At 41.5% G+C, this 19,734-nt stretch overlaps 1 protein-coding gene across 2 annotated transcripts in view; it reads right to left on the reverse strand.

Annotated features, from left to right (window-relative positions):
* The window catches only part of pappaa (pregnancy-associated plasma protein A, pappalysin 1a), a 136,378-nt gene that overhangs the window by 76,860 nt on the left and 39,784 nt on the right, over nucleotides 1–19,734 (reverse strand). For both annotated transcript variants that reach the window (XM_036580669.1, XM_036580668.1), the window contains exon 8: nucleotides 14,590–15,088. In XM_036580669.1, the coding sequence (XP_036436562.1) occupies nucleotides 14,590–15,088 (499 nt within the window). The remainder of the gene's footprint in view (nucleotides 1–14,589; nucleotides 15,089–19,734) is intronic.

A 19,734-nucleotide genomic window follows, 5' to 3' on the forward strand; every position in this document is an offset into this window, starting at 1 on the left:
CATATTGATACAAGTCCATTAGTAACATGGGGTACCATAACAACCACCTAGCAACACCTTAGCAACTACCTGGGATGCCATAGCAAACACCTAGCCATACACAAACAACCACCTTGCAACACTCTAGCAACCACCTGGGATACCATAGCAATCACCTAACAACACCCTAGTAACCACCTAGCAACATGGTGCTGGGCCTTCAGTATAGCTTACCAGTAGCTTCCTCTGTGAGGGTAACCAGAAAACATATTATTATTAAGAGCCGTCAAGTTGGTTCTGACTCCTGGCAACCACCTAGCAAGACTCTAGCAACCTCCTAGCAACACCCTAGCAACAACCTGGGATACCATAGCAACCACCTAGCAACCACCTGGGATGCCGTAGCAAACACCTAGCAATATTCTAGCAGCCACCTAGCAACACCCTAGCAACCACCTGGCAACACTCTAGCAACCACCCTGGATACCATTGCAACCACCTAGCAACACCCTAGCAACCACCTGGGATACCACAGCAACCACCTAACACCATAGCAACTTTGTATTTTCTTCAGAAGTTCAGGAGTTCAGTTTTAATAATTGTTACCATTATAATTATGATAAAATGCTAAAGTATGTCTGAGAAATCAAACAACTGTAATTTTACAGATTTTTACCATCATTGAAAAAAACATACTTTTAGTGTCAATTTGCAGGTTTTCTCTGGGACGTGTACTGCCAGACTCCTTAATATAATTTTTGCAGCTCATATTTTTTGATACACTGTTCATATCCGCATATCTGTCTATATCCAACTATCTACGGCTTTTTACAACATATTTCACATTTAACTTTGTTACATAGCCATTATGCTTGTGCTTTATGTCATCCTGTCAGAGAAGCATTTTGGTCTCTTTTTCTGTAACAATTTCTATCCTTTGGATCTAATTTGCATCAAGATGGGGGAAAATAAACAGGTACATAGATCACGATAACAGCACCCTAAAAAGAAAGAACAAACAATGACACAAGTAGCCATTCATACAGGTGTTAGCGTTAGCAGGCTAGTTAAGCCAGCTGGTTAAAAAGAAAACAGCTTTGAGAAACTCATGTTGACATGGCTCAGGTAATGGGCAAATTGAAAAACTACTAACCTTGCATAACACCGATCAGGATCAAGATCTCAACTGCCCAGTAAATCAGCTTTTGTCCACTTCACCAGGGAAAAACAGTGGTTGTGGCTGAGTTTCAAGTGAGTTTCAGCCCAAGTGCATTTTAGTTTCAAGTAGGTTTCAAACAACTAAAGTTGCATGATAGTTTCACCATGCAATGTCAGTCTTAGAGTTAATTACTGGATATTCTGTTAACCATGAGGAAGGGGAAAAGCAACAACAACAACAACAAAACACTTGGGGTGGTAGTGACGTAAGGCTGCAGCCTTAATTTTTTAAGTGGCAGTACTGGTTATAGCAGCTTACAGTGGTACCCATTTGAAGATGTTTTATAATTCAGGTAAATCAGTAAGCTTTTGTATCAGATAAGTGATAGAGGCTGCCTCTTCAGATGAGTAAACTCTAACACTAAAGCTAACTGGTGCGATGTTGGCTGCTCATGAGGATTCATCATTTTCTACATGAGATCTTTTGTCTTAAGTGGATGGCGTGCTATTGTGTTACTTTAGATCTAATATCAGTTAGAGTAGCTAACCTAGTTAGCATACAAACTTACTTCTCAGTTACTTCCTTAACAACATGTCCTTGGCTTACTCACAAATATGAGGAAACTTAGTGTTACATAGTCTGTACTAGAGGTCTGCACTTCCACGAATTCCTGCAGGACCCGCAGGATCTTCAACAATATCTTGTGGCGCAGGACGAGTTTTTTAGTGTTGCACACAGGACCGGGCAGGGAACCAGCCAACAACAGGCAGGAACAGGCCGAAGCACACATGAAGAGAAATATTGCAAATGAATGAATAGCCTAAATAAATGAAGTCATTCTAAAGAGTTGTGAAGCACACGCAAGTTCTTGTAGCTTACAGAGATGGCAGAGCCTTCAGTCTGACGGCCACAGCTACCCAGCAAAACACTGAAAATAACTGTACTGTGGTTTAATTGCTGCTTTGTGTTTACTGGGAATTAATGGTGTTTAGTAAAGTTACTTAGAATGAACCTGATGACCATGACTGCCATGTTACTTCAGCAGAACATAATGTATGTGTGAATCAACAACATGTCAGTAATCGGATGTCAGTTCACTTTGACAAAACTGCGGAGGCGGGAGCGGGACAAAAAAGTTTCGGTTGCGGGCGGGAGCGGGACCAATGATTCCGATTTTCTAATCTGCACAGGTATACAAACACACACACACACACACACACACACATATATATATATATATATATATATATATATATATATATATATATATATGGGCTAATTCAGTTAGCCTGTATATAAGACAAGTCAGTTAACCTGGTTATAATGTAAATTATCTACTTTTAATAATGTGTTGCTAGGCTTTCTATCAGTATCATAAATCTCTGGTTTTCTGGACAATGATTGAGACTAGCCTGCGTTGCCAATGGTGAAGCACCGCTGAAAATTCTCTTCAGTCTAGGCTTAGGTTTGCTCTGGGTCTGGGAAATTGGCCCTAACAAAATCATAAAAATGATTGCATCTTTCTCTGTTTTCTGTAACATATACAGCACGCTGTTTAGTTACTTTCATTGAGTCAATTAGGTCCACTGTTAAATCATGAGGAGCATGCAGTTCTCCTTAACCAAGACAAAGAGGGAGACAACACAGCCTGAGTCAAGTTGATCCAGACATTTGGCTGCTCGAGCACACACTGTTTCTCCGATACAATTAACATGACACATCTGAGCATGAAAAATATCCACATCTTGTCAAAGATGAGAACGGAATTGTGCTATAAAATCTGCTAAATGCCCTGTGAAACAGCTCCAGCCTTGATTAACGCGACAAAACGGAGTGCAGCTCTGGCAGTTCCAGCGCATATTACAAACTGTTCCCGGCTCTTGGCAGGGCCCGAGCAAACTCAAACCATCTTCTCAAGTGGCGCGTTTAATTGAACGAGTGTAGGCTTTGGAAGACAAAAGTCTGGGGAGACCTGACACTGTCAGCAACAAGAACAGGCAAAGCAACACAAAGCCTGAGTGCCAACTCTCTCTCTCTCTCTCTCTCTCCACCTCTTTCTGTCACTCGCTCATCCCACAGTGGGTACTAGCTGTGGGAGGTGCCAGTTATGTACCATGATGTGGACATTGTGATAAGCCCAATAGGGGAGAGACACATTAAACATGAATTTGAATGACTTTATACCCAATAAAAAGCCTAACATACAAAATAAATATGCAACTTTTTACAGTATTGCCAGGTTATTACTATGGTTTCTTCACTCGTGTTGCGCCCTACTGGACAAAATCCACATAACATTACATTATGCAAGGTACTGTGGTTTAACATGAGAAACTCATGTTAAACCAACCAAAAATTAGTTAAACATAAGTAATTATTTAGTGAAACTGCATATAGTGAGTTAAACTGGGGGGTGTTTTTTGCCATTGTGATGGTTCGTAACACTGAGTTGCGAGCACAGGAGAACACAGTGATACTGATCAGGCATAACATTATGACCACCTCCTTGTTTCTACGCTAATTGTCCATTTTATCAGATACACTTACTATATAGGTGCACTTTGTAGTTCTACAGTTACAGACTGTAGTCCATCTGTTTCTCTGTATACTTTTTTAGCCCCCTTTTACCCTGTTCTTCAGTGCTCAGGACCCCCATGGACCCTCACAGAGCAGGTACCATTTGGGTGGTGGATCATTCTCAGCACTGCAGTAACACGACGTGGTGGTGTGTTAGTGTGTGTTGTGCTGGTACAAGTGGATCAGAAACAGCAGTGCTGCTGGAGTTTTTAAACACTGTCCACTCTATTAGACACTCCTACCTTGTCAGTCCACCTTGTAGATGTAAAGTCAGAGAGGTGTTTAAAAACTGCAGCAGCACTGCTGTGTCTGATCCACTCATACCAGCACAACACACACTAACACACCAACACCACATCAGTGTTACTGCAGTGCTGAGAATGATCCACCACCCAAATAGTACCTGCTCTGTGAGGGTCCATGGGGGTCCTGACCACTGAAGAACAGGGTAAAAGGGGGTAACAAAGTATGCAGAGAAACAGATGGACTACAGTTTGTAACTGTAGAACTACAAAGTGCACCTATATAGTAAGTGGAGCTAAAATGGACAATGAGCATAGAAACAAGGAGGTGGTCATAATGTTATGCCTGATCAGTGTATGTTGAAGCTTGTCAAATTCTTATTACTCTTATATAATAAATAATAGTAATAAGAATATAATAAAGACACTTTTTGGTGGTGGTTGTAACATATTGTCATCTTTTACCACACAATTGTAATTAATCAAATAATTCCGAATGAAACACAAACTTTAGTTTCAAGGCCTTTTTGTCCAAAACCACTCCACCTGATGTCCAGTTGTATGAAAGTTGAGACATCACAGTCTTTTTCCCGAGATCTGAAGCCATGTTGGTAGATGTCTGAAACCTGACGCTGTGCTCTGAGGGTGTCCTCCATCGTATGTGCACCGTAACATAATCAGCTTTTTGCACATGCATGATATCGACCTGCCACTACAGCACACAGTGTCACCCTCCCCCCTCCACCATGTTCAACCAGTGCACTTCAACAGCAACATTCCAAGAACTATATAATCAATATTAGGTACAATTTCTGAGGTATTAATGTAGGATTTCACATCTCTCTAAACATTTAAAAGTTCAGTTACATTCACTTATGAGAATACTATAGTGTTGTTATGGTTTGCATGTAAAGAATCAATAAAAGAGCGATGTTTTGTTTTGTTTTTTTTAAATGTTTTTTAAATGCCAGTTTTATTTCATACTTAGGCTTATGATTCAGTAATTACAGGGACTCCAATGCAAAATAAGGTAGCTTTTCTTTGGGCCTATCAGAGGTCCCATGGCTTGGTAAGAGGTTAAAAGAATGGTGGTTGCACCAAGTTGGCTGCCACTTTATGTCATTTTTTAATTTCTTTTGTATTATTTGTGTTTATGTTTCAATGTTTCCCTGTTGGCTGAAATGTTTGCCATCGTATCCACCGAGATAGAGGCTCTTTGGGTGACACTACATCACAGCTATGATGCAGCCTGGACCGGCTGCTTGAGTGATACTGTATAGCAGCTATGAGGCTTCCTGGCTTCCTGGCCCGGAGACCTGATCAACTATATATGATATATATATATATATATATATATATGTGATGCTGCACTACAGCTCTGGGGCTGCCCGGACCGGTGATGTATGGCTGCATGAGCAGTGCTATGCCACAGCTACAAGGCCTTTCGGGCCAGCTGGTTAAATGATGCCACCGTGCAGCTATGTGGTTGACTGGGCCGGCTGTTTGGGTAATGCAGCTATGGACTGGCGGTGCTAAGGACCCATTCGGGGCTAGCTAAGTGATGCTGTTCCATGGTCAATCGAATCCTCCCCCAGCCATCAGAACTGTGGAGTTTCTGTGTGTGTTCTATGTTGTTTTATCTATTGTGGAGTATGTATTTTGTAACTTTTGAAAAGCGTCTGATTGTAAAGCATCCTTAAGTATGGGAAAGATGGTATGTAAGTCATGATGGTGATGAAGTTAGGATTTGAAACAGTAACAAGTTGGTCATAAAATGGTATAATAAAGGTAACAAGTTGTACTGATCTAAAAAACAATCTAAAAAAAAATGATCTAAAGTAATGTTGGGAAAAGTTAAGATAAAGAAAGATAAACATGTTGCAAATGGTTAGCTAATTTCTGAGCCTTTTTCTTGGACAACTAGAAAGTTAGCATGTAATTTTGGTGACACTATTTTGAGGGGTCCTTTTTAGATGAAACAAACACTCAACAGACTCTCAGTAACATGTCAAAACATATGAGGGTTAGGGTTGGGGTTTGGGTCGAGGTTAAGGTTAGGGTTAGGTTTTGGGTAAAGTTGGGTAAGGTTAGGTTTTGTGTAATGAAAGTAACATATTAACATCTACTTAATGTAAGTAATGTATCAACAGAACATCTACAAGATATTTACTTCACTGTATTCAGATGCTTCACTGCTGCTACTTCACTGATATGTTGTTGATGTGTTACTGATAATCAGTTAAGAGTTTATTAATTATTTACAAAGGACCACTTCAAATAAGAAGTTACCATCATTTTTAGGTTTGTACAACTTATTACCATGATATTACCACATCATTACCCACTTATTACCAGTCTGTAAAGTGCTACCAAACTGATAGTAACTCAGTTGACTCTTGACAGGCACAGGCCTAGGTTAAATATACTTGGAATATAATCATTGCTTAGATGTAATTTTATGTTGTTATTCTCCAGATAGTGGAAAAATATTGTGATATGATCTTCAGTTAATTTTGCCCACCCCTACTGGGGACGCACACACATGCGCCTCAGACATAAATGTGAGGTCCTGAAAGGAAAGCAGCAGTGACAGCTCAGCATGCACTTTACCAGACTGTCACTTTCTGGAACTACACTAGCCTGGCCAAGTATCAGGACCCCAGTCTGTCTGTCTCTCTCTCTCTCTCTCTCTCTCTCTCTCTCTCTCTGAGAGTGCAGCGTGTCACAAACCTCTTCTGATTTTCACACTGGCCCTCATACCAGAGCAGAGGTTCACATGAGGCTTTCCTTCACGTCACCTGCCAAGAACAACAAGCGCTCTCGGGCCCGACAACATGAAAGCTCCCCAGCGTTGGAGGGGAAAAAGAAATGAGAGAGTGCACTCGACAGATGAAGAGAAGAAAAAGGAAGAACATGGTCGTTAAAAGGTGGGGGCAGAAAGGGAAAGAAAACAGATTTTTCAAATAGTGTCAGGAGAAACTGTGCAGATATGGTGCCGCCAGGGACAATAACTGGCATATGAAATAGGCCCCAGGCCTCGGAGCATGAAGAGCACCTTTGTCGTGCAAGAATTTAATAGGGAAAGCCTGAGACCAGCGTGAAGGCTGAACATCACAGGGATCTTGGCATCAGAGCCAGAAGATCTCACTCTAGAGCCTCCAATGGGTTAGCATGGCTGGCCTACTAACAGGGGTGACCAGGAACGAGGTCTCATTCAGGTCTAGCCAATATAGAAGCAAGAATTATAACTGTAAATATAACTTACAGTCTACATCAGTGGCCAGTATATTACATTATTCATCAATAAATGGGAAAATGTAATTATTATTATGATATTACAGTAACTTAACAACAATAAGTAAACCCATCTTCTACAAGGAACACACTTTAATCCGTAGTTACTGTTTATTTGCTGAATTGAACATATTGGGAAAAAGACATAAAATACGGCCTGTAAAAAGGCAAGGTGAACAATGTTGTACAATGGTGCCATCCAGTACCTGAGCATCCAGGATCCGAGTTTGACATTCCAATATCTATGCATAACAATTAGCATGAAAAAGTAGTCCACTGAGATAGATATTTTAGTCTAAAAAGGTCTCTGTGTTTTCCTTAAACTCTTTCAAAAGCTTATCTTTTCATTCAATTAGCTTCCCTGATTTATTCATTAACAAGTCCTTTCTTGCACATAGTTTTCACCTACCAGCATGTATATGGGAGTGAAGCAAAAACAAGGTGTCATGCTTGTTCATTGTGTAAAGGCTAGGTGATTTTCAGGACAGTTGATCACTCAGCACATGCCGAAGCCCCCTACTGTGAAGGATATACTTCTGCAAACACCAGAGATCCCTTGCAATCTGAGAGACAATCGCATGGCGGTGTAGTAGCTCAGGAGCCACCTAGAAGATGTAATCACTTCAACTTCCTTTGCTTGTCACAAAGACTTCTACTACAAGATGGACATGATTTCCATGGGGCCTCCCTCTGATAGAGGGCTTACCTTAACATCCTGCCCTGTTGTTCTGCATTAGTGCAAAGAATTTCAAACATACAGTACCTTCAAAAAAGCAGTAAAGGGAGGAGCATGAGTGCATATAAGAGAAAATAATGTAAAAACTATGAAAACTTGAGAACTGATAAAGGAACTGAAAAGGAAAAATGACAAGAAACATGAAAGTGAACAAGTAGACAAGGTATTTTTTTTATTTTTTTTGGGCTTAAAAGTGTGAATGTGCCTATGTCTTCTAATCTGTAAGCTGGATGAACTCATTTTTAGCCCAATTTCACCACTGATATGCCTCTTCAGATCACTTTTCACAATCAGAAGTAAACTTCCAGGTTGGGAATGTAATTGAAAGAAATTGATGGTGCAGATTATCCAGTAGAGTGAGAGGGGAAATGAGTCAATATATAGTCTTCCAATTGAGCTCTGGTGTGATGGTAAGTCTTCCGATATTTTCAGACATATTTGATTTTTATGGCTGAAAATGTTCACACATGCTACAGTGTGACATGGTCAGCGATGTAACTGAATGAGTGTTATAAGTAATAGCCAATAAAAAAGCGCTAGCAAAGGGATGTGTATGTGTAGCGAGGGAGGAGCAGGAGTGCCTTAATATCCAGAATTTCATGGCACTTTAAAATTTAATTTGCCAATTTATGGTAAAATTTGTCTCCTGTTCTTGATGCAGGACAACCACATGTTCATCCACAGTTTTCAGTATTGATACTATTGCTAAGTTCAGCCCAGTAAGTAATTTTTACAACAGAAAAGGTGTTTCTACAGAAGGTATGAATCAGCAGATTGTACTTTCAAGTGAACTGTGGTCTGCAAGAATGGGCGACATTGGAGGGGGGGTGTTTGCACTCGAAACAACTACTGATGCCCACAGCATCTGCAGGGGAGATCTGTGTTGCATACTATTCAGTTCCTACTGATGTACCTCACAAATTCACGCTCCCCTTTAAATCAAGCCCTCGGGTGCACAAATTTACTGAACAGGAATCAATGGCAAACAACACTGGAACTACGGAAAAAAAGCCGTAAAAATGTTGACACAATGAATAACAAACGACCATGAAACGTTAACAATTACTTGACTTTTCAGTCGCCTTCCGTAGAACTAGTCTTACTTGCCGTTGATTTCTGTTCAGTGAATACACATGCCCGAGGGCTTGATTTGATCAGTGACTGGATCAGATGCTGACTCTGCTAACGGGTTACTACAAAGAATTGTATTTTGGTGTACTGGACAAAACCGTTCAAGAAATCCATGATCGGTTTCCGGAAAATTATGTGGAAAGCCTAGACGCACTGGACAACATCGGCTCTAGAACACATACTTAATTGGACCTGGTATTTGTTTGTTGTCAGGAGACAAGAGCAGCTGTCTCTCTTTAATGCTATGCCATCAGAAGAAATCACCTTCGATTAAAGGTTTGCACTTTTTGAAGCATCAAATCCAGATAGTAGCCAAGTAAACGAAAACCTCTTTAAATTGCTGACATTGCAGTGCTGAATATTAAATGGGCGATTAACGTGGACTTGGAAAAAACAGTCAGTGCATTTATGCCGTGCCTGGTGGGCGCTGTCTTACACTTCACTAAGGTAGAACATCGTTCATACTTTGATAAACATAGGTTATTTCCTAAATATAGGTTTTATACTTACTATGTAGTTGACTGAGACGGCTTGCCCCCTGAGATAAGTCTCAAATGTCGTCCATGTCTGCAAGTATTCCTGCCTGTCATCTCATTTTAAGAACATTTCATTACTTTAAACAACAGTATCCAATTTGGCTGTCTCTAGCAGTGCCCAACAGCTCTGACTGCATGAAAAGCTTCAAGCATGACATCTTCATCTACTGATCAATGTCCACACCATACAGATTCATCTGTATTCTATTAGCGGTGGTGTGCTATCGCACACTCAACAGTTTCGAGCTGGAGGACTTGATGATGTGTCATATGATGTCATTCAAGCTAAGCCATTTCACAGGCTCTAAATGACAAGTCAATGGGCTCACCAATGCACTTAATGCATAAATATATGTTGATGACACGGCATGAAATGAGGTAACGTGTCATCGGAACTGCGCATACAGCCCATCGTTCAAACGCTGGCAGTGCTTTAAGTGCAATGGTACAATCTGTTTGCACCTATGACTCATGGGTAAGTGGAGCACTTATGATGCTTAAGAGTTAAGGGGGAAAAAAGAGAGCCGGGGAGAGAGCAAGACGAGAGAGTGAGAGATGTAAAGATGCCTGACATTGTTTGAAAGTCAATGAGCACAGTGGAAATGTAAAGGTAGCTGAGGAATTAAAAGTCCTGTTTGTTCATATGTTCTCATATACATCTTCTCAGGTGCTTGCAAACCATCTGGGTACTGCTGTGTTTTCCCTTAATTCCACCCTGACCCTGAAAACTGTAACAGAATGCTCTCTAGAAGAGTACAAATAAAAGACACTTGAGCTAGATTGATAATCTGATAGTACTTGATAAACTGAAATACTTTCAAGGCCATCACTTTTGGAGATTTGATACTGTTCTGGAAAAAAAAACAGTGATGTACATCAGCACTTATGAGTAAGACAACAACAGAAATGATAGCCACTCGAGTAACTTCATCCAGTGAGGCTTCTCGGCTGAAAACAATAGTGTAACTGTTTTTAGTGACATTGCGGTCAAGGTTCAGGGCGTTTTTGGACAGAAAACAATAACTGCCGGCTGGATTCTGGACAATTGAAGCTCCGACAGAGAATCACCTCAATGACAGAAGAGTCCAGATCTCAAAGAATGTTAACAGGTCACTGTTAAATTGTTCAGCATATGCCCCCAAACTTGCAGAGGAATGGATTTTTCCTAGTTGTGAATAAATGCACGTCATTTCACATTGACTTTTCAGTCGTCCATGATGCACCGTAAGGTTCTGCACGTACCGACAGTGATAAATCACAGGAAAAGGTTTGCCCAATACATCAGTTGCCCAATACTTCAAGTGCAAGACAGCGAAGGGGATCAACTCAGCCTTACGGCTGAAATGTGACAGAAGAGAGGAACTCCAGTGTTTCCACAGTCTATCCTGCCGGGTCTTTGGTAAACAAGGATTACTGTGGTCGGCTATGACGTCTGGCTAACGTAGCTCAGAGACATGGGTCAGGGCCCACCGACAGGGTGGAGGACATCATCTCGCTTCTCCCGCCAAGCACCCTCCATTCGTTCCCATACACTCCACCCCAAACCCCCTTCTCATCCTCGCTATACTGGATCCATTTGCCCATAGCCAAAGGGAGCTCCATGAGAAATCCACTTGACAGTTCCTAGAAAGGAAGGAGGAGAGCTTGATGCTGCAACCAGGCAGCTTGAGACAGCCCAGACACTGCGGCCATCCACATCTGCCGCCCTGGAAATGTGGTTTGTATTAGGGAGATTATGCAAGGCCGGGCCCTACAGGCCGCCTCTTCAGAGAATAAGGTGAAGATACATAAAGGCTTTTTGTCAGGGCTGGTGTATCAAAGAATAGCCAAGGATAGGGGTCAACAAGGTTTTTGGAGCCCCATAGGTCAAAGTCCTTCACTGCTACAAACACACCAAACGGCCATAATACATACTGTCACAATCTGAGTAAATGACCTGTTAGAAATGAATAGTAATATGTTTCCACAGCACTTTCACAGACTTGGGTAAATGTTGGAATCACCTCATTTTACGCAACACTGCAGGATTATCGAGTGACCTGTTCGATGTTGGCTCTGAGCCAGTCTCTGACCTGCCCAGCAGGGATGAGGTCTCCAAACTTCCATTCTCTTCCCCGTTATGTACAAATCTCGCAGGCTGACCCTAGGCAAAGCACCAAGGGCACTGTGTGTCTACTTCAATATCCTCAGTCCCAGATCTGAGATCAAAGCTGCCAGGTTTCACCATCAAGTGTGGATTAACCCCTTCCCTTTAAGGTCATAGAGGCAAGAAATGAAGGATGTTTGGTTTCCCCACTGTACATTTGTTTTGGCACTGACTTTTTGACCAGGTTGTTCTCTAGACAGCTGATGGACACCACATTCACAGACGTGTCTATATGGCTCGGTTGTTGTCTAGGACTTTTGCATGTCTCCTAGTTCGCCAAAGAGGGTGGATTACACTGGCTTTATCAATTCCAATTTGCTTTTGCAACAAATGTCACACCTACTCAATAACATAGATAAAGCAATACATTTTTAATGTCCACACCATAAGCAATACACCTAAGAAATAAATCTCAAAGAGAAAAGTGGTGATGAGTGGGAATGAATGAGTGTCTTCATCTTAAAGCCTAAAAATTGCAAGAATTGGCATAAGCATGGTGGCAGAGGAAGTCAATTGAGGACAAGGCTCTTTGGAATGAGGGGCCATGGGCAGATGGGTTTGCCAGTTGTCTTGGCCTCTGCCTGGCTGGGAGGTCCTGTCAGCTCAAGCAATGGTGGCCTTTGAAGGCAAGACAGCAGTGAGGGGCAGGTCAGAGAGAGGATTAGTGGGTAGGACGGAGGTTTCTGAAGGCTGGGGTCAAACAACGCATGGGTCAATCTCCCTCTCATTGATTTGCTCCCCTGTCCTCAAGCATCAAATCTGGGTTTTTACCAGAGCTGAAATGTTCTTTACATAGGAGGTCAGTGCATCAAAGCCTCTTCTTTTGGATAAATAGCAAGTAGTTCAATCAAATAAAGGGGTCATGTGGTGTCATAGATACATGTGTGTATGGGAATTGAGGAACAAGATGTTTTATTTTATCAAGGAATAAATTTGTTGCGGGAATCAGAGATGATATATTGATCACACTTACTGTAGGACACACAGTGTGGACAGAGAAAAATTGATTGTCAGTGGTTTAGATTATGAGGTTTTTCATCCTTGTGGTCTTGCACAGTCCTCTGTGATTTCCCGATTCAGGTCAGAACAAAAGTGCATGTTATCCAACTGGCTGGTCTCAATAAAAACTGATATCCACTCACCATCTAAATGTGGTGCAAAGCTATTCATTAGGGATAACGGCCACACATAAAAAATAACTCTCTCGTGTTACACACCACAATAAAGTTTGAAGAAAGCTGATGAATGCTGTAGGTCATGATCCTCACTTTAAGACATGTGAAGTAAAAGCAGTATTGGCCATCTAGCACTCCTATATTTTAATATAATAACCCAGACCAGTGGGTGGTAAGCTAAACCTTTAATTTCACAAACTCCTTTAGTCCTCAAGTGGCCAGTATTAGAGCCTTGACCAGAGTGGAAATCCCATTCATTTCTACTATGGATCAGGATTCAAGTTTGAACCGGGTCTTGTTTCCACTGGATCCAGTCCTCAAGGCCTTTTCTGCGTGAATGAGATCAAAACAAGAACTACAAGGTCCAGTTGAGACCCAGACCCTGGCCTTAAGTGGAGAAGACTTTCAGCCTAAGAAGACAGCCCAAACCCATGGTATCTGGCTGAAACTAGAACATCCTTAAAATGGCAGGCCTTGCTAACTGCCCTTTTGGTGCCAGGCTCTGGAGTTAACATAGCCAGCAACTGCATTTTTCCTTCTGCTGCCTTTGGCTCTACTGCAACGTTGACCATGAACAAGATGAAGCAGCTTGAGGATGGGATATCAGTGCCCACCATCCAGACTTTCGCTGTCTAATTTTGATTGAATTATGTTGTTTTCATTCAGTTGTCAATTCACCAGATGAAAGAAATATTCCAAAGTCAATAAAATTCCACACTGAATTCCATTTTTTGGCAATAAAGGCGAGCCTGAATACAGAGGTTTTCGTAACAGCCAATTACCACAAACATCTTGAAGCAGTCAACACTGCAGACCCTAACTCCAAAGTTTACATCTAACACTCCTGAGAAAAAAATGAATCCAGAAACAAAAGACAGCTCTAGGCAAAGGTAGCAAGACCTAGGAAAGCACTGCAAGGCAACATCATTTAAAACATGTTGTAAATTTCAATATACTGATATGTAATAATTACATTTCATAAAGTTCTTGTAAAGGTTTTCATGATAAATACTTCCCATGTTTACAGAGCAATGCTGAGAACTTGGATATTGCTTTCATTTGTTGGCCTACGTGCTGCTTCCTGCAAGCTAGTGCTTTTGAGAGCACGGTTAGACTGGCTTGTAACACAGTGATATCAAACCTTTATTCAAATACAGTTAACCCCTTAACCCTTAAGTCGCCGCCGGCGGGCCAAAGTTTTATTACACACTTCTATAACCCAAGAATGGTAGAACCAGTTTGCATTGAAATCCCTGTATTTACTGAATAACAAGCCTTAGTATGTAGTAAGCTTGGGATGTTAAGGGGTTAAAGTGGCAGATTTATTACATCTTAAGGCTCATTATTCAGTAACTACATGGACTACAATGCAAACTGAGTTATTCTTAATTTATGGAAGTGTGCAATGTAAGTTTAGACCCACTGGAAGCTCCTGGCCATTTTAGGGAGTTAATCTGATCATTGAGTGACCACTATGAAACCAATCTGTAAGTTATCTAATAATGAGAGTCACGAAGCAGGCATCCACATATGGTCCATTGCAGTTAAGAGTTAATGAATGCAAAGACAAAAACATCATTCATACCATGCAGAATTTAATGAAAGACAACTTACCTGTCCACATATCTGCGTGTTGCATCACTGAGGTCAATGCCCTTCGGACTGTAAGTGAACAGAGGTTGACGTAATAGCCGGTAACGCAGTGGCTCGCAGCTCTGGCACAGCGGGCAGTCTGGCTTGGATGCAAGCAAGGTGGCATCGATCTCCAGGTGCTGCTCCATGGTGAAGAACTGCACTCCGTACACCTTCTCCTTTGCGTCCAGCTTGAGGGTCAGTGGCGTGTCACAGAAAACATTGCTAGGACCCAGGGAGAGGTTTTGGCCGCTTACAGTCAGCAACATGATGTTGTGGATGGCGGGCAGTGCAGTTTCCTCGGGGGAACAGAAGGTGACCCAGACGGTGAGGGATTCAGGTACAACCGGGTAGGTAAACTCTAGCTGTAGCATACAACCCTGCAGGGGGCAAGGTGGGGGTACGAGGCCCATATCCACGCTGTTGTGGGGGCTCCAGGTACGAACACTCGGCTCACACACCTGCTCCACATCAGGTGGACCTGGGAGATGCATAAAGCACTAATTTGGTAAAAATCATATTTTACCCTTACCTTTAAGTGGACCAGCCCAAACCTGTTCAGTGTCTGAAGTTTGTTCTAGAGCTGCATGGCTATTTAAGATTACTTAACAACTGATTGACCACATATTCTGTGATGAGGCATACAGTCTGCATATGTTAATTGGTGAGGTATAAGCTTCCAGTACTTACTAGCTACATTGGTCTTGTAAAGCCAGTGTAAAACTTAAGAAGCAAACTTAAGACACCAAACATGTCTTGACTGATTTTATGAGTAAGGGATGTCTGATATCATGGATCACGTTTAAAAGCAGAATAAGACTCAATTTATAACCTGTTGTGGTTGAAACTAAAGAGGGAAATGTCTTCATTCCAAATCCCTTGAGTAAATGGAAGTCATAAGGCTATGAATGTGTTCGTATCAGTTGCTAAAAGCATAGCTGTGAGGGCATATGTGTATTCTGCTGATCCGGAAAAATGATGTAATTCCTTTGATCCTGCGTGAGTGGAACTAGTCCCGAAGCTTGCCAACAGTCCAGCAAATATTTTCTCTTATTCAGCAAGGGATATGGAGTAGATTTCACCTAATCATATTTCAGGCAAAGAATAATAACTCTCGATTCCAACTGCAGGATCCAAGCCATTGTTATTCAAAACATTCTGCTTATCAAACAGATTCTATTCCTGGTGAAATATGTGGAGCACAAACCTTTTAATCTCCAGAACAGCTTCACTCAAAGGATCCAATCCTTCTAACATGGAGTTATTTCATTAAAGGGTCAAGTACAAGATGTTGAAGGATCTCATTATTCCATTTTAGTCCATGAAACATAATGTCTGAGGAAGTAACATTGAAAGCCCTCCCCGCAGCCAGTTTCGCATGCATTTACCTGTTCAGCATATGGAAATGTTATGGCCAGCAACTACATTAACAGGAACAGTATGTAGGGTCAGGGAAGACAGGTTGAAAAGTTGTAGTCTTGTGAGAATCAGGCTGTGGAGGACTTCACCAATGATTGCCTGCCACAGTTTGGCATTGGACCAACCCTCAGTGGCTAAATGGCTTGTTTCATGCATGAGGTCGCATAATGCAATAATGAGGACTTCACTTTGTCCATCTGATTTTTTATTTGTCCATCTGACTTCAATTGTTGGAGTTTGCTCACCATGTGGACTGCTTGCACAATGTAGCGTGGCATACATTGCTCTTTCCCAACCACATGTTGGTTACTTCCGGTTAGTACTTGTTACTGCTGCATCTGTAACTATTGCCTCACATCACTTTTTTGTTACATTTCAGTTCAATTTGTACACATTATTTGTTAGATTTGACCATTTTTAGGCTTTGATATTCTTGTCTTCATTTACATAGTGATGTTAGCCAGTCAAGCTAGCTAAACTAATTGGCCACAAGTTTTGAGGTCAGTTTTATTTTGTACTTCTTTGATCATCACCAACCTTTCTTTGTTTGAAACTGTCCAGGCACAACAAAACTGAAACTAAAGCCAAGAAGACTTGATCAAATGACTGAAATTTGTCAGTCAGTGTTTATAAGTACTGTAGAGCTAATGGAACAATGTTGGTGAATCTTTAAGCTGCTCACCCTCACAATGGAAGACAGAGACATGCAAAGCCCTTCAACACTTTTGTAAGACAGTAAAAATCAACAACCCAATAAAACAACTATGGCAATTCACACCGAAGCATCAAAAGAACAATGGATAATCTGTTAGCCGGGCTAACGGTGGTGCTACACTGAGCTGAGATACCTAACGTTGCGGTTAAACAACTGAAATGACTAAAAGAGATTTACATACTATATACAAAAACAAATGCTAAGATATTTTAGCCAAAAACAAAAAACAGAAATTCAAAATCATGACTTATATTCTTCAATTTCTGGCTCATTATGGAAATATTGTTATATTTCCTAAAGCCAATGACTTATTATTTCAAAATAAAACTTTCTGCTTGAGTAATAATTAAAAAATAAGTTAAAAAAAAAAAAAGCTCTAATTTTTAGAGCTAAGAAAGTCAAAAATAAGTCAAGCTGATGAAACACAATTTGAACCAGAAACAAAGAAGGATAAAAAAAAAAAAAACATTGTTTCTTACCTGGAACAAATGAGCTTTCATACAAAAAGCATGTGAGCTGAACAGAGGTTTATATTGCACTGGTCATGTATTAATTGTTAATTATTAATCTGGCCCTAAACCTAAAGAAGCTGAAAGAAGAATATGTAAATAAAAGACTGAAACAAAACAAAGAAATGATGGAAACAGGTGAGCACATAACAACAGACGTGAGGCCAGCAATTGACAGGTGCTAACTGGAAGTAAACAGACATGTTGTTCGGAAAGCGGCTCTACGTCACGCTACGTTGTGCAAGCAGCCCACTGGGCTTCAATCAGCAGAAAGCCAGCGAGCAGAGCTGCCCAGGGATGGGGCCGCCGCAAGGCTCCCGCTACTCCCAGCCAGGCAGCTACACCTCATACGCAGCACTCCAGCCATATTTGGAGGCGAGTGCAGCTCATTTGACTGGGAGTGACGTACGCCGGTATTCATCACACACAGGGAGAAGGCAGAGCAGGGTAGACGCTGTGTTCTTCTGCTTTTTCTTTGTGCTATTCCAAGCTGGCAATGGCAAAACCCATTTGCTAACCTCATTTCTGGGTAGTGCACAAAATTCCAGTGTTTAATCAACTGAGCACTGAATTGGCTTTCCAGGCCACATCATCAACACTTTTATTATTCTAAGCATGTGTGTGGCCAGTGTAGAGCAAACTTTGAGAAGAAAAAAAAAGAAGAAAAACAAGGATCACGGACACTACGAGAGTGTTTTCAGCCAGCTCATATTGTGCCGTAGTAGTCAGGCTCGATTGTGCAAAGGATCTTTCACTAAGCATTATTTAACTACACCTCAAGAATGTGTGTGTGTGTGAGTGGGTGGGTGGGAGGGAGGGGTATTTCCTTATTTAAGCAATTGCAATTACAAACTGTGCATAATATGTAATGGCCATAATCACCAAGGTAGTCATTTCATAAGACGAATGACTGTCATTTATTATGCGAATTGCTCCAAGGTGGACTAATAGCTCAGCTCCTTCAGGCGTTTTGAGTCGGGGTTCAGTTGCTTCGGCAGCGGTAGGCTTATTTTCAAGGTGACCTGAGAATTCTTCCATGAATCAGTGCCTCGCATTTTCACTTGATTAGCTAATCCCATAGCGGCATTAGCTTGTCTAGGAAACTGCTCATTCTAGGAAAAAGGGGGGGTGGGGGGGTGGAGTTGGATGGCGTCCAGCTTAATTGCAGTGAGTTTAAGGTTGAGTGTTCATCTGTTCTCACTGACCTCCCAGTATCATGTGGGAATGGGGCTGGGAGAATGATTGTGAGAAGCGGCGGCTGACTGGGATATAGATGGCTAAATAATGAGGGAACGAAAAGCATGCTAAGGCACGTAGTCTGGTTTTAGTGAAAGTTGGTGGCCTCTCATTTCCTAGAAGTGGTAGACCAGCCTGGTGCTGATGCAACAGTTGGTCTATTGAGGCACTGTCTCTCCCTGACCCTGTTGCCCAAAGCAGTCAAATTAAATTATGCGTTCAACTAATTTAAAAGTCAACATTGTTCTGAGGGTAAGTGCTGCATGTTTGGAAATTGGATTTCAAGACAGTAAAAGAGCAAGAAAATAAACCTGTGATAGAAATCGTTTTGGGATTGGAATCAGTACTTGTTGGTGACGTAACCCATGCACTCTCAGGCTCAGATCTAGTTGCTGAGACATTTGATAGCAAAAGAAACATTCCAGTTTTTATAAACAGCAATGCAGAATCAATCACTGCCAATTACATCACCTTAAAAATAAAAGTGTCGCAATTTTCAAAGTGCTGACCCTATTGTTGGGAGATCATGAGTTTGTACCCGTCAATGCCACAGCCATCCAAGACAGCATTATTGTCCTCTCTCTTTGGGTGGCTTGGATGATCCTCCCTCTCCTCCCAACACTCAATGCAAGCCAACACTGGTATCTCTTAGCTTGGGTGTACACTCCACAACTTTTGAAATCTTAACTCATTTCTAAAACAGAAAGCATTACAAACTTAATGTCAGTCACAGAATTCCTTGTCTTTTTTATGAAGGCACTCACACTAGACGACAGGGCAGAGAGACAATAGCACACATAACGAGTTTGGGCTACGAATAAGAACTCAAACTCCCAGGTCTCCTCAGATCACATGACACAAACAAAGCTAAACTTACTGGACCTGTTTGTGCTTTTATGTGCAGCGAGTAGTGTGCAGTAGTAGTGCAAACTGGGCATTAAAACGGGGATGGGAAACGCTGATATTACAGTGAGAGCTGGAGAAATATTTCACTACAAACTAGCAGCTCGCTTGACACTAAAGAGAGTGCCTTGATCTCTGGATCCGACATTATAAATATTATAAACATAACAACATCTCTTTTTTGACTGTGTTTTACAGGCAGCTCCTCTGTCTCTGTGCTCCGCTGTTCAGGCGGTGTTCATGTGGGCATGTTCACCTGTTTCTCCACTCTTCTATCTCTTTGATGAGTTGTTGTTTGAATTACCCATTGAGTAAATCTCTGACCTTACACTGCAGGAATCGTGA

The sequence above is a fragment of the Colossoma macropomum genome, unplaced genomic scaffold (assembly GCF_904425465.1).
Source record: "Colossoma macropomum unplaced genomic scaffold, Colossoma_macropomum, whole genome shotgun sequence".
NCBI lineage: Eukaryota > Metazoa > Chordata > Actinopteri > Characiformes > Serrasalmidae > Colossoma > Colossoma macropomum.